General features: G+C 52.9%; 1 protein-coding gene across 1 annotated transcript in view; it reads right to left on the bottom strand.

Annotated features, from left to right (window-relative positions):
* RAB6B (RAB6B, member RAS oncogene family) overlaps window positions 1-15,599 on the bottom strand; it is a 55,726-nt gene that overhangs the window by 26,846 nt on the left and 13,281 nt on the right. Inside the window, exon 2 of the mRNA XM_081234744.1 lies at window positions 1,307-1,365. Within this exon, the coding sequence (XP_081090870.1) occupies window positions 1,307-1,365 (59 nt within the window). The remainder of the gene's footprint in view (window positions 1-1,306; window positions 1,366-15,599) is intronic.

The following is a 15,599-nucleotide window of genomic DNA, read 5'->3' as shown; positions in this document are numbered from 1 at the left end:
CCCTTCCGTCAGTTCTTACCAAGTCCACTAGTTATCTGGTATTTCACATGACAGCAGAGGAAAAGTAGGGATTTAGAGGGAGGCAGAGAAAGGGGCTGTGTACGAGGCAAAGATGCTGACTGGTCCGGAGCGAGACAGACAGACTAAAGAGTAGACACAGAACTGTAACCCGCAGTGGGCTGTGCTCTGCATGCTCTGTAGGTCCCGGGAGGTGGGAGACCACTTAGCACAGCAGTCCCCAGTGTGTTCTCTAAATATTTATCCTTTGAGGACTCGATGACAAAAGGATTCCATGACCAAATACGTCTGGGAGATCCTGCACACTACATCTCTCTTTCAGCAAATCAAAACCACACTGATGTAGTAAAAGGCCCTGAGAAGTCCTGCAGTAGAAAAGTAGATTTACTTTCGTGCCCCGAACCCTTCTCCCTGCCTTTTTTTCCCTCAAATAACACCTACTAACATTCCTTGGGACGACTATCTCACAGAACCCACTGGCGTAGAAAATCGAATTATTATTTGTGTCTGTCTTAAGGAAGAAATCAATATATTTTTTCTTAAAAATAGTTGAAATGATTAAGTTTGGTGCCTTGTGATAACAGCTTTAGTTGCAGGGGAAATTCACTTCATTTGCTCATCAGTGGTGACAGGAAAGTGAAATGGTACTGACCTTCAAGAGCTCAGCCTTAGGCTACGTGGAGCCTCTGGTTGATTCCAGACCACCCTTGAGAGCCAGGAGCACACAGGTCACTCTGTCCAGCCTCCTGCCCATGTAGAGCAGTGTAGGCCCATCACACCAGCCTCTCCGGGGAAGGAAGTGCCCCAGCGACCGTGTGTGTGTGTGTGTGCGTGTGTGTGCGGGTGTGTGTGTGTGCGCACTCACGGACGTCCAGCACACAGCCACGCTGCAGGAGCAAGTTCTCCTACTGACCTTTCACATCCCTCATTTTGCTTCTTGCCCATCCTCCTCCACGTGATGATGCCCCCAAGAAACCAAACACTGTCATGGTTTACACCTGCCATGGGGGGCAACAGAACACAGACTGAAAGGCGTCCTTTCTCTACTGGAAACACTTCCCTTATTGAGGTTTGGGTCTTCAGAAGGGCCCAGGGTCTTGACCGGGCTGGGACCAGTGTGCGGATGGGAAGCTCCTCCAAGGCAAGATGGATGCCCTAGGTCCCAGCAGTGCCCCACTCTCATCCTAGCATCAGCAACCCTGGGAGGGAGGCTGGCATGGTGTCCAGGTGGCTGTCAAGGCTGCAAACACCGCGGGCCTTGGTGGGGGGCAGGGACCAAGGAACTCACCTGGTACGTGTTGTCGAAGCTGTCATACATGAACCGCGTGATCAGAGAAGTCTTCCCGACTGTAAAACAACAAGAAGACAGGGGTTTAGCCGTGATCCGAGCTAGGCTCCTCTGAACACATTTCACGTGACAAAAACAGATAACGAAACAAAAAAGCCCAGAGGAAAAGATGAGATGCAGAAACAGAAGTGGGCGGTGGGACCCCCAGAGAGGGACCTTGAGGAGAGGCGGCCGAGCGTACACTGGGTGGGCTGCAGGGGCGTTCCCGCCAGGCTCCAAGGAGGAGGCCTCCCCTGCCCTGTGAACTCTTACCACCCAAATCCAGGTCTTCCTTGACCCATAAGAGCCCAACTGATGCAAGAGCCATACATGAAGAATCAGAGCAAGTGTGTGCATTACAAGATGCTCCTGTCACACGGGCCCACGCTCACCTAGAAATACTGCCTTGCCCTTGGTCACAGGCTAGGATGGAGACATGCTCCTTTATTTCAGCCTGGGCACTGATGACGAAGGTGGCTTTCCAAGGAACCAGGGGGCAGGGGAAGTAAATGATTCCCCAGTGTCTCTCTTGGGCAGGACTATTTTTCATAACGTGTGCCTGACTGTGCAGCTCCTCACAGGATGTTTAGCATCCCCGGACCTTGCTGGGTAAACGCCTTCAGGATCCCCCGTCACTGTGACAAGCCTGAACTCCCCTGCACATTTGCAAATGCCCTCTAAGGGGCAGTAACATCTCCAGCGGAGACCCACTGGTATGGCTAACCTGGGAATCCCATAAATGCTGCTAATTTCCCAAATTGCAGGATTTGGCTTCTGACCGAACCCTGTGCAGGTCCCCTGAGGCCTGGCTGTGGCGGAAATGCCTGCTGCAGCATTTGTGAGCATCTGGGTAGGAAGGACGGGCGAGAGGAATATTTGTTAGGTCAGGCCCAGCAGGGAGTGCTACTCCGTCCCCCCCGAGTCTCTGCCATGGCCCTGGGAGGCTCAGAGGGGGACCGGACCAGCTGAGCTTGGCTCAGAGCCCTTTGTGCTCCGGGCTGCTGAAGACAGATAACTCTGGCAGGGAACGCAAGAGAGCCAGCACCCAAGAGCTCTCATTCCGCCTCTCCCCGATTCTCGGACGGGATGTCCACGGGCTGGGCCTGGAAGGGTGGCTGCTCACTGCCTGGACGGAGCAGGGAAACCCAGTGGGGTTCCTCTGGGGAAGGTCCTCTTCCAGCTCGGAAGCCTCAGTAGTGCACCAGGTGAGTGCGGTCCTCTCCCAACAGCCAGCACTTGTAAGGGAAGCGCAATTGTCTTCCACGGGAGAAGACACACTGCTCGGTTCCAGGCCCTCCCAGACCTCTCCCTTCGTGTCTCTTCATTGGGCTGTTCCTGATTTGTATCTTACAGAGTAAAACTGTAATTGTTAAGTAGAGTGCTTTCCTGAGTTCTGTGAGTTACTCGGGTGAATTATGGAACCTGAGGAGGTTCGTGGGCACCCCCAGATTTGCAGCCAGCTGGTCAGAAGTGTGGATGCTCCTGGGGACCCCACTCACAGCTTGTGTCTGAGGTGGGTGGCAACCTAGTTGGGGACTGTGCCCTTAAACCTGGGCAGTCTGACACCAGCTCACAGTGGGTAGCGCCAGGACTGAATTGCAGTACACCTGCTGGTGTCAGAATAGCCTCGTTTCTCTTCTCAGTATCTCTGGGGTGAGCGGTAATAACACCCAGGATCTCTTGTAAGTTTACCTGGAAACAACTGCCCTTTGAGCGTCTAATAAAAATTAAATCTGTCACGTACTCTCCAGTTGCTTTAAATCTCCACTTAAACTCACACGAAGGTGAGAAGTGGGGGCTTCCCACACCTGGAGGATCGGCTCTGAGGCTCTGAGGCCACAGAAAGGCCTGGCTGGGAACGGCTTAGGGGACTGACCACAGAGTGAAAAGCGGAGCAACCCGAGCCAGCAGGAGGAGAATGAACTCAGGGAGCGCACGGCGTCCTCCTTTTCCAAGAGACAATGGAAAGTTCCTTCCTCCTCGGGAAGAGAGGTGCTGCAGGGCCCGCTGGAAGCTCCCCTCTGTGGTGGCACACAGCACCTCACACCTTGGCGAAAGGGACACACGGTCCTCTCCTCCAGCGGGCTCTCCCCTGGGGCAGCTGAGCAGGCCGGGAGGAGAGACAGCGGAATCCCCCAAAGGCCACTAAAGGATCAGGGGGTCCACGGAGGAGCTGAGACATCAGAAAGCCCTGCAAGGCTTCTCTGCACAGTTCCCCTTCTCGAGGCGCCAGCCACTGCCAGTGGCTTCACAGTGGCTTGCAGGGCGACTGCTAGGTGGCAGGAGAAAATGCCAAAGAAACAAGTAGTGTCCTGGGACTGTGCAGGAGGCACTGTTAGGTGTGGGGTCCTGGCCAGTGCCAATGTTTTCTGAGCCTTCTCACAGTCACCGTAACAGGCAACACCTGAACCCTGTATTTACGGAGCGCGTCAGACACACCCCAAGGCTGTGCCAGGCACAGATTTACACGACACAGCAGTACACAGAGGAGACGGGACACCCGCCCACCTGAAGCTTGCAGGACTTCTGTGTTTGCAGCAACGCTGTACTAAGCCCTTCAGACCGCCCTGGTTGGTCCCCAACCCTGAAGCTGGTGCTCATGCACCCCCATTTTATACAGGGGGAAACGAGCAGGGCCAGGATAAGGCGGTCGGACCAGGGACTGAGCTCCTAGCCCTGACGCTCCTCAGCGTCTCTGGGTCATGCTGGGTTTCAGGATTCTGCTGGCTCACTATTGCCACCACTGTAGATGTCACGGAGCTCTGGGGATAGCCTTGCCAAGTCAAGGCACCTTCTCCTTGGGATGGGCTGGAGGCAGGGCCTCTTCCTACTCAGGCAGTGCTTGACCCAACCTGCAAGGCCAGAAACTGGGAATTCAGGCACGGGTTGGGCAAACGGAGGGCTCAGCAAAGCAAGGATGGATGGGTTAGGACACCTGGGGCCCCGCACCCCAACTGAGGCCTGGACTGAATGACAGCCTCGTTATCAAAAGGGGATGATTTCTTCCCACTCTTCTAGGTGCTTTTTCTCATTTCTCAGAGCAGAAGCCCTCCTCTTCCCTGCCCCAGAGCTTCCCCAAGACCACCCATATTCTTTCCATGGCTGCCAGGACAACATGGCTCAGACCCTGTCTGGACTTGTCAGCTTGGCCTCCCTGCTTAGACGCCTCTAACTGCTCGTGCTCCCCGCGGCCTCAGTGCGCACCCTTCACTGCAGGCAAGTGTGCAACAACACCATGGCTGGTGAGTCCTGCCCCGGCCCCAACTTGAGCCAGGCCTCCACCCGGACCCATGGCCCCGGGGCTCCAGGGTGGGGCTCACCAGCCTGCAGGGGACCAACCAGCCCTCAGAGCAGAGCCCAGGCAACACTATGCAGCACCAACAGCAGGAAAGGTGCCCCCATGCTTTGTCCCTAGGGCCCTGAGGCAGAGATTTACAAAGGAGCCCCTCGCCCACTGCTGCCCTGGCATCACAGAAGGGAGCTGGCTGGGTAACGGGGCCGCCCCATGCACTTCCTGACCCCACACCCCACCCTCAACAACTGCTCTGGGTGGAAGGTGCCGGAACCTGGGTATGAAGAGCCTGCCTACCTGGCCACTCTCGTCTCACCGCAAAGAGCAGCGCGACAGCTGCAGCCGTCAACTGACTGGGCACCACCACTGGGCCACCCAAGGGGAGGCCCAAGAGGGCAGCGCATTCAAGCAGCACAGACAGGCTGGGCGGGGGGAGGGGTGGGAGACCCTCCCCCTGAGGCCCCCTGCCCTCCTGAGGCCCCCTGCAGCCTGTGGGAGGGCCGTCCTCCCCACACAGCCCTCTTCTCAAGGTCATACTGTCCCACTGCCCTTCTAACAACTGCCCTCGGACACCACTGCAGCAACGTGGAGCTCTTTCCCAGGGCAGAGATTCAGCTCTACTGGAAGGATTTTATTAAAGATCAGCAGGCAGGGCTTCCCTGGTGGCGCAGTGGTTGGGAGTCCGCCTGCCGATGCAGGGGACGCGGGTACGTGCCCCGGTCCGGGAGGATCCCACATTGCCGCGGAGCGGCTGGGCCCGTGAGCCATGGCCTCTGAGCCTGCGCGTCTGGAGCCTGTGCTCCGCAGTGGGAGAGGCCACAACAGTGAGAGGCCCGCGTACCGCAAAAAAAAAAAAAAAAAAAAAAAAAGCAGGCAATCATTATTGAGCTTTTTTCTCTCTGCTCATGGCTCAGCAATATTCTTATAATCTTCTGGTGGTTTAATCCCACATGATTAAGCAGGGAGATGTATTTTCCCTCTTTCACCCAAATAAGGGTGAGAAAATTCACTCCTGAGCACTTATTAGGAGCCTCTAGAAAGAAGGAATGGAAACGCTAACTCTTACTGGGATTCTGCTCAGCGCCAGACAGGAAATTCTTAGGTTTCCTCATTAATCCTCATCATGATCCAGTGAGGTGGTTCTTATCCCCAAGGTCACATGGCTGGGAAGCAGTGGAGCTGCCGTATAAAACCAGATATGACGCCAAAGACCTCACCTCATGAATGACACTGCGCTGGTTTATGGGAAGGTCTGACCAGCAGCAAAGCAGGAGATCACAAAAGGCGGGGGCCCAGGGGGCTGGGCATCAGGAAGGCTGCAAGGGCAGCTGCTGAACTGTGGGAAGGGGGGGTCAGAGGAGACCGGGTACTTCGGGCAGAGGGAACAGTGGGAGCAAATGCATACAGGCAGGAAGATAAAAAGCTTCTGCAAAGAGATGGGAGGCAACAAGGTCAAGGTCATTTCCCCTGTCCTTTGTCTCAGGGAAAATGGGGCCAGACCAGGTGTGTAAGGAGAGGGGTAAACGACAAACACTGTTCAGGGAAGCTACCTGTGGCCACTGAGTTGATTTAAACCAAAATCCATCTCTGGGGCCAGTTGTAGAGGAAGGGGAGGGACGGACAGAGAGAGGCAAGCCCAGTGGGCCAGGGGCTAGACGGCCAGGCCATGTGGCCACATCAAGGAGCACGATTCTCTCCCAGGGGTGGCAGGAGCTCCTGAAGGGTCTTAAGCAGAGAGGTGGTGGGAAAGGTGTGGCAGCTCATAATGGCCACGATGGCTCACAAAATATGCCCCATACCATGTGCTCTTCTTACAATGTACCACGGACACTCTATCCAGAGGTAAATCTGTGGGCCTGTGACCGTGGCAGAAATGGCACCGTGTGTGACTCGAAGGCGAGGTTAGAAAAGGCAGCACAGCTTTGGTCTGGAGGGCTCCAGCTCCCTCACACTCTGGAAGCTAGCCCTTCAACCCACCCGCCATGCTGTGAGGAAGCCCAAGGCAGCCTACACGTGGGAGAACCACATGGAGACACCCACGTGCGAGAAACAGAGGCCTCCAGCCAGCAGCCAACAGCCAGAAGACCTGTGGGTGGGCGAGCCTTCAGATGACTCGAGTCCCAGCCCTGGAGCCATCAAAGTGGAACACAGGCACCCTTTCCCTGCTAGGACCTGCCCAAATTATAGATTCCTGAGCAAAGCAAATATTTTCATCCTCTTGAGCCACTAAGTTTGGGGTGGTTTGTTATAGAGTACTAGGTAATCAGAGCAACAGTTCTGTGCTTTAGGAAAAAAACTTACACTTCTAAGGGGGCAAGGGCCTACAGGGGCCAGATTGGGGGCAGGAAGCCAGCGAGGGATGGCGGATCTCAGTTAAAGCAAAGGCAGTGGCGCTGGGGAGACGTGGAGAGCAGAGGAGGGTGACAGGACCTAGTAACCGGTCAGACTCAGAGGAGAGCCCAGGACGCCTCCCTGACACCTGGCTTTGTGACTAGCACACGATGGGACCGTTCCATAAGCCCAAGCGAACTGGACAAGGAGCAAACACCAAGTCATCATTCTGGACTCAGGTCACCCATAAAAGCTTTCTTTAAAATTGTCAGACCAAAGCACAAATACCAGCACAACATTCAGAAAAAAATCATTACATGATGATGGGTAATAATCATTCAACCTCAGGAGCTGAGGATCTGAGCTTATTTTCCATGATTGACGTCACCACGGAACAGCCCTTTCCCTACCCACATCTAAGCTTCGGGCCCAGAGGTCTTGCAAACCCATGGACTGTCCCGATGAGCTCGGTTCCGCACATCCTGGAAGCTCCACCAGTGCAAGGTGGCCCTTCACAGTCAGCTAGCAGCACCCACCTGGACCTCACCCATGGTGGCCACTCACTCCACCAGCCTCCCATGGGCCCCAGTCCCCATCTCAGTGGCAGGCCCCAGGTAAATAGATTTTTGTACATTCGAGTGGCTTCTAGGTAGCTGCAGAGGACGTGAGGCCTCTCTACTCATTCACCAAACACCCAGTGGGGGCTTACTCTGTGCTGGGCCCAGGCTAGGCCCAGAGTTCATGGTGAGAAGCAGATGTCCTTCTGCCTTACAGCAGCCCTCACCCAGTGGCAGAGCCAGATTCAGGTGCAAACACCTCAGACGCAAGGCAACTTGAGAGGGGGTACCGAGAGGCCAACCAAAAGGCAAGGCCACTCTCTGCTGGGGAATTGCAGAAGCATCCTGCAGGCGGTGGCATTTGGGCTGGGTCTTGATTGGTGAAGACGAGGCATCAGGGGGACAGCATTCCCAGGAGAGGGACCTGAGGGGTCTGGTGATGTGAGGCTGAGGTGTCCTCTGCACACAGCTGTCCCTTACCCACATCTCACCATGGCTGCCATGTGAAGCCAGACTCCCAGGGCTTTGGGGTCAGTGCCTATGAGAGTTCCCGGGCGTGGCTGGTGCCCGGGCCACAGGCTGACAGCTGAGTGGGCTGTGAGCCCCCAGACTCCCACTCCGACACTGTCTCGCTCCAGGAAGGACCCCCCTCCGCCCTGTCACCTCCACTGCGGGTGAGGGTGGAGGTGGAAAGACTGCCGTGAGGGCCAGAAACGGGGCAACATGTGAGGCAGAGAGCAAGAAGTTCGCTGGAGACTTGGCAGAGGGTGTGCCAAGACCTGGCAGCGTGTGCCCCACCCCTGGGGTCCCCCCCCCGCCACCGAGCCAGACCCGAGCCTTGCCCCACAATCTGTGCCCAGCTGCTCACTCAGGTTTGCTGCCCACACCAGCACAGGGGCGCTGCTGAATGGTCAGTGGGGTCCCCCCGGTCCTCCTCGGGGTCACAGAGCTGGGCCCAGGGTGGCAGGCAGGAAAGATGTGTCAGACCTCACTGCCATCTCTAGGCTGCCCTGGCGGGCTGCCCACCTCTCAGACACTTGTGTTTTTAGGAAAGCAGCCCCCATGCCAGGGAAACGGTCTCTGCATTCTTGGCCCATAGCCCCATCAGCTTGCCCAGGTCAGAGAAGGTCCGAAGCTGTCACAAGGTGGCCCCTGGGGCTGAAAAGGCAAATCTGCTTCCCCAGGGCTCAGACCAGCAACCGGTTCCTACAACGGGCCCAGCTAACTCCGGTGTCCCATCAGCTCAGTTTCCAGAACACAGATGGGAAATGCTGGGGAGTGCTGGGAAGGGCCTGCCACGGAGGGGCCCAGCCCTCATCCTGATGCTGGGAAGGAGGCCAGTCCCCTCCTGGTCCAGTATCCCTGCTCTGCAGGGGCCTGGGGAGATGGCTCCACCAGTCCCATGCACCTCCCTGCCTACAAAGTCCCCCATTCCTGGCCTGACCATGAGGTGCACAGCCCCCAGGCCCTGTGGAGACACCAGCTTCATCCGTCTGATCCTTGTTTCCTTTTGTTCTATTTTCACAGACCAGAAAACCCAGGCCTGCCCTCCCCTCCTGCAAGGTGGAGAAGCGTGGGGGCTGGGCGCCGGGCTCCGGCTGCACACCCCACCCTGCCACCTGATGCTCAGAAGAGCGGCTGCAGAATAGGGCTCTGTCAGCTCCTACCTGAGCCCTGAGGGGCCAGCTGGCTCACCCACCAGAGGCTAAATGAGGAAACACGTGAAAATCCCATTTCAAACCATCCCCCCGAAGACTCAGGCGGTAATTAAGAAATATGCGAAGCTATTAATTGGACACTTTAATTAAGTGTGTTAATTCCCTCTGCCAGAGGATGCTCAGTCACCTGGGCCTCACCGGGGGACCCAGGGAAGACGGAACAGAGGAGGGAGGAAGGGGGAGGAGCGGAAGGAGGGGCCGCAGGACAGTGGTCGGGGCTGGTCCGGCCCAGGCCCTTCCTCCTGCTCCAGCTGGGAGCCTGGTCCATCCCCGACGCTCTCGCCTCCCCACTGCCCTCCAACTGTCCGCATCTGCTCTGAGCCCAGTGATACCAGGAAACCCTGCCCTGGGTCAGTGGCTGTGGGGTGTCATCCACTCCCTGCCCCCACCAACATATATCTCACCTCTGCCACTCACTGAGCTAAGAGGTCATGCTAGAGGGTCTTTAAGGGCTGCTTCCAGTTTGAGGCGAGTGACAATGCTTACCAAGCCTGAAATGCAGCTGGATAAAAGGACCAAGGGAGGGGCTCATTTCCAGCTGTGGGCGGAGTCCCTCTGACCCTCGGGTCCCGCTAACCTTCAAACACTTCATCCCATTCCCACTCCCACCCCCACCAGCCTGGAGCCCTGAGAGCCCAAGAAGGGTCTGTGCTCCGCTGTCTGCTCTGGTGGGAGGGCGGAGGGGCACAGAGGCCAGGGAGGGTGCACCAGTCTGTGCGCTGGCATGACTGCTGTGCACAGGAGTGCTTGCACTCATCTGATAGCCTGGGTTAACCCTCTCCTTTTTTCCCCCACAAAAGGATCACTGGTGACTGTATTATTTAAAATACTATCAGGATACAGTAGCTACCGATGAATAACAACAGTGGATAGCTGCCCAATTCCTCTGAATGCCCCTACTGTGTTGGGGAGGTCTAAAGCCACCCTCCCCAATGCAAGAGCCTCCCTTGCAGCTCTGTTGTAGGCATCCTACGTAGACTTCTCCCATCAGATGCTCACGTGAGACTCACCAGAAATGACTGACATGAATCTAGTGAGGTGTGGGATGTCCCTGGATTCTGATGTGGGTTTCAACATCAGCCTTTGACAGTACCCAGCAGAGGGACTGTGTCTCCCCCTGGACCAGTCCTGGTGTGACTCAGGCTGCTGCTCCAAGCCTGGTTCTCTGACTCTGACCCTCCCAGAGACTCTGTGCTCCCCAGTCATTGCTCTGATACACTGTCTGCTTGAATCAGCTGGAGAGTGAGAGTAGACTTCTCTTATTTGCAACTAAGAATTTTGAGAGGGATATGAGGGAAAGGATAAATAAGCTAAAAAGGGAAGGCTGGAGCAAAAAGTTTGTTCACAGACATACATTTTAAAATATATTACCCGATCATTAAAGTCAGACTAAGAACCTGCCTGAGCTCTCTGGAGGTCAGAGCCAAAAAAAAAAAAAAAAAGCTAACGCGATCATCTGTACAATTCTCAGTATTCATAAGACAAGACCAAACTAGTTGTTAATGATGAGCTTGTAATAAGAGCTGGATAGCAGAAAGTTCTTGCAAAGAGTCCAGAGTGCAGAAATCATGCAGCAAATTTACGTTTATATAATTAATTGTATGAACATCACAGATGAAAATCAAGAATACTAACTAGGGCTTCCCTGGTGGCGCAGTGGGTGAGAGTCCACCTGCCGATGCAGGGGACACAGGTTCGTGCCCCGGTCCGGGAAGATCCCACGTGCCGCGGAGCGGCTGGGCCCGTGAGCCATGGCCGCTGAGCCTGCGCGTCCAGAGCCTGTGCTCCGCAATGGGAGAGGCCACAGCAGTGAGAGGCCCGCGTACCGCAAAAAAAGATAAAAAAAAAAAAAGAATACTAACTAGACCAGACAGCACTCCTGTCCAAGCCAATGTTCTCACTCATGGGCCCAGACCAGTGTCCCCTACAAATAAATGGTTAAATGAAAAAACAAAGACCCAAGATGTTAGCTTCCGGTCATCAGATTTATCTTCTCACTGGAAACAATCAAAAGACAGACAAAATATATGAAACAATGATTTTCAAGACAGTACATAAAGGCAGTAAAGGACAGCAAACCCTGAGAGACATGAAGCAAATCAAGTGAGCCCCCCAACTGCCCCCAAATTGTTGCCTTGAGAAAACTTCAGGACATGGCACAGGGAATGGGGAGATAGAGCTGAGAGTCTGGAGAAAACAAGGCAGCTGAAGTTCACAAGAGAGGAAAGAGGTGCACAGAGAGAGAGAGAACACCAGAGGTCTGCGAAGTGGCTCCCTTAAGTCTTCAGCTGAGGACTGATCAGCAAAGGTGTGTAAAGAAACTGCTCAAGACTTGGGAAAGAACCACCCAAATGGATTAAAAAGGAAACAGCACCTGGCATCTACATAGGCCTGGCACAGTGCCTGTTCCTACCAGTCAGAGTGAAAAGCTTCCTCATTCATGGGACACTGGGGAGAGAACTCTGAAGGGCTGTGCCTCAAGAGTGGGAAATAATTAGCCCCAGACTGAGCACCACTCCAGTCCCAGCTAACAAATCCTAAGAATTTATAGGAATACAAAAACCATCCAATACACAACGTGACAAAATTCACAATGTCTAGCACCCAATAAAAGATTACCAGGCACGAAAAGAAGCAATAAAATAAATACTTAATAAGGAGAAAAAAATCAGTCGAAACTGACACAAATGTTAGAATTAGCAAACAAAAATATTAAAAAAAACATTATGACTGCATTTCATATGTTCAAAAAGTTAAACAGAGATGTGGAAGATATTTAAAAAGACACAAATCATCCTTATAGAAGTAAAAAGTACAATGTGGGAAACGAAAAATACACTAGATGGGTTAACAACAGATTAATCCCAGATTAAATGCAGAAGAAAAGATCAATGAACTTGAAGACAGAGTAATATCTAAAATAAAACACAAAGTGAAAAGAATAGAAATAAATTACTGGAACACTAGCGAGCCACAGGATGACATCAAGTAGACTAACATACATGTATTTGGAGTCCTTGAAGGATGTGAAGAAAGTTTTACTGAAAATATTACAAATTTGAGAGAAAATGTAAACCACAGATCCAAAAAGTTCAACAAACCCCAAGCAAAGGAAACATAAAAGACACCACACAGAGGCACATCATAATCAAATTGCACCAAGTCAGTGATAAAGAGAAAATCATAAAAGTACCCAGGGAAAAATGACACACTATACACAGGGAAACAAAGATAAAGAAGACAGCAACTTCTCCTCAGAAACAATGCAAGCAAGAAGACAGTGGAGCAATATCTGTAAGGTCCTGAAAGAAAAACTTATCAACCTAGAATTCTGTAACTTTCAGATACATACTATATAACATCTTTCAAAAATAAGGATGAAATAAAAACTTTTTCAAATATTCAAAAGCTGACAGAATTCATCAGCAGCAGATCTGTACAGGTAGTACTCCAGGAAAAAGTGAAATGACACCAGATGGAAATGTGGGTCCACCTAAAGCAACAGTGAACACAGGGAATGGTCACTACATGGTAAAATGTGTAAGATTTCTTTTGTATCATTGAAATCTCTTTAAAAGATAACTGACTGTTTAAACAGAAATAACAAGAATATATTGGATCACAGGCCTAAGAAAACATAGAATAAAAATCTTTGTTACCTTGTCAGAAACCATGTAAACCAGAAGAAAATGGAAGTGACATCTCTGAAATACTGAAAGAAAAATATTGTCAACATAGAATTTTATACCCAGCAAAAATATTTCAAAAATGGAGTCGATGTAAAGAAGTCAGATGCCAAGACAATTTCTTGCTAGCAAATCTAGAACACAAGGAAGGAAGTTCTTTGGGCAGAAGGAGCAAGACACCCTCACACTCACGCTTACACCACACGTGGTCAGCACACACAACTGACAGGCCTGGATTGTAATCTTGGCTCTGCCACTTACTTGCTGGGTGATCTTGCGTTAGTTACTGTACTCTCTGAGGCTCAGCATCCTCATTTGTACAATGGAGGCAGAAGTGCCCACCTCACAGAAGCGCTATGAATCCCACAAAGGCAGTAAAATGTTAACATTCTGGGTGGAAGGCATGTGAGACGTCTTCATACTAGTCTTACAACTTTCTATAAGCCTAAACTTATGTCAAAATAAAAAGTGAAAGGAGAAAAACGAAATATGACGATTTTTAAAATTATGCACACACATACATATGTGCATTATATCTCTGTCTCAGATTCTGCACACATTCAGGAAATGGCTTGTTCTGATTAAACATTGTGGTCAACGTGAGATTTTCCTAAGGAAATAGAATATAACTGTACTTGGCATCAACAGTCTTCACCAAGAACAGGGACCTAGCTGGGCACTGGGGAACTGCTGTGAGCCCTTCTAACCAGAGGCCAGGAGATGGAGTAAGCCTGGACAGGACAGCTCGGTGGGCAGAACCCTGGCATAACCACCATGTGCTCATGCTCACTTAGATGCATGCAAACACACACACTCTCTCTCTCTCTCTCTCTCTCTCTCAACCCAGCAGGCACCAGCAGCCCTGGTGTGTGGGGAAACTCTCTAGTACCCCTGGCGTCTTAGCTACGAAACTGAGAACCTCATCAAGGATGACGTCTTCAGGATTTCTTGAAAAACACCAGAGCCTGAGCACACAAGCTCATGTGGGCTGCAGAGTTCCTCCCCACCATGGCCAGCTCACCCACTGTCTGGACCCTCTCTACCTCACTGAGTCATCTTGAACACTCTTCTCAGCTTCAAAGAGGTGCTGGGTCTCCCCTCCAGGTCCCAACAGCAGCAGCAGCACCTGCTAGCTTTCCGTACTAGCCACTCTCCACCCCCAGCTAGAACAGGAGACCCGCCTGCAGTGCACACGCTCTGGCTTGGCTTCCCTGGACAACCAGACCTGGATGGGCAGGATGCACTCCATTCCAATTGGCTTGAGGCTCAGCCCAACTCTAGTCCGACCCTACGCTGGCCAATCATGTCACATGTCTGAGTAGCTGCATGGGTGCTGTGAAGAATTCATCCATAGTGAAGATATGTATGTTTGAGAGGAGGAAGAAACACATTCTAAATTCCCACCACCAGCTGATCTTTTGACAAGGCTGGTGTTAATGCAATTTGGTAGTTTATTAAACTGAGAGGAACTCTTGGTTCATCCACAGCATGGAGGTTGGCAAATTAATATACGTACATGCTCACATTTATACTTCTCTTCCTAAGGCAAATTGCTGGTGGCATTGCTATTAAAAGCCTCATTCACTGGGAGAGGACAGTGGGGCAGTGACGATGCGTAGACAGAGCGCTGAGAGCCATGGCTTGTGTTTCCCAGATTATCAGCTGAGGGCCAGTCAGAGGGGCCTTGTGACAGTGGACCCACAGCCCCCATCCAAGGGGGCCCAGCTGTTGCCTGGCCATGAGATCAAGCTCGCCCAGTCAGGTGGAAGGTGGCCTCAAGGTCACAGGCTGCTGGAGGCATGGCATCCTTCAGAGGAACCCTGGGCTGGCGCGGACCAAGGGTGCTGACTCCAAGGCCTCCCCCCGAGCACAGGGAGCTGCTCCCGGCACTTGTGGGGGCCCAGCGCCCCCTCCTGTCCCTGCATACCCTCACACAGCCTGCTCACTCTGTGCAGCTTGCTGCTTTGCCAAAGAGGAAATGGGCACAATCCCAGCCCCTGCACGTCCAGAGCCAGCTGGTGAGGGAAGAGTGGATGTGGAGACCTCCCCATTCAGTCAACAGAAAGAAGACCCCTACTGCCCTCAGGATGGGCTCAAGGGCACCTGCTCAAGATTCACCTGGAGAGTAGGGATGGCCTTCCAGGTGAAGTTTAGAGACGAGGACCACTGTTTCGGGGGTGGAAGATGCACTCTAGATCTCCAGACCCCTGGGTCTGAGGGTGAGCACAGGACCACCCAGCAGGCAAGGAGGATTCTTTGTCCCCAGGCCTTGTGGACCAGAGATGACTGCTGGCCAGGCACTGGGGTGGCCGGAGGGCCAGGCTGGGGAACAAGGAACTGGGCGTATATCCAGGTCTGCCCCTGGACTTGGATGCCTGGGTATCAAGAAGATGTATCCAGGCTCACTTGTCCCATCCCACAAGCTCCAGGTCCTTACTTAAGGAGCCCTTCTCCAAAGCAGCACCACAGAGGGTGTGAGCCATCGAGGACTCTGGAACTAATTTTGTCCAAGCCTCTCACTAAGCTAGGAGATGTGAGGTCAGAGAAGAGGGGTCGCTGGCCCAGGATCACATGGCCCCAGGTTCACGGCCAGATAGTACCTCCTGGTGCACAGCCAAGAGCTCCACTTCAGAGGTTTGCCTGAACCCATCAGGCTTACAGAATTATGCC

Source organism: Mesoplodon bidens (assembly GCF_964165515.1).
Source record: "Mesoplodon bidens genome assembly, chromosome: 5".
NCBI classification, from domain to species: Eukaryota; Metazoa; Chordata; class Mammalia; order Artiodactyla; family Ziphiidae; genus Mesoplodon; species Mesoplodon bidens.
This window is presented reverse-complemented; position numbering and strand designations above follow the sequence as displayed.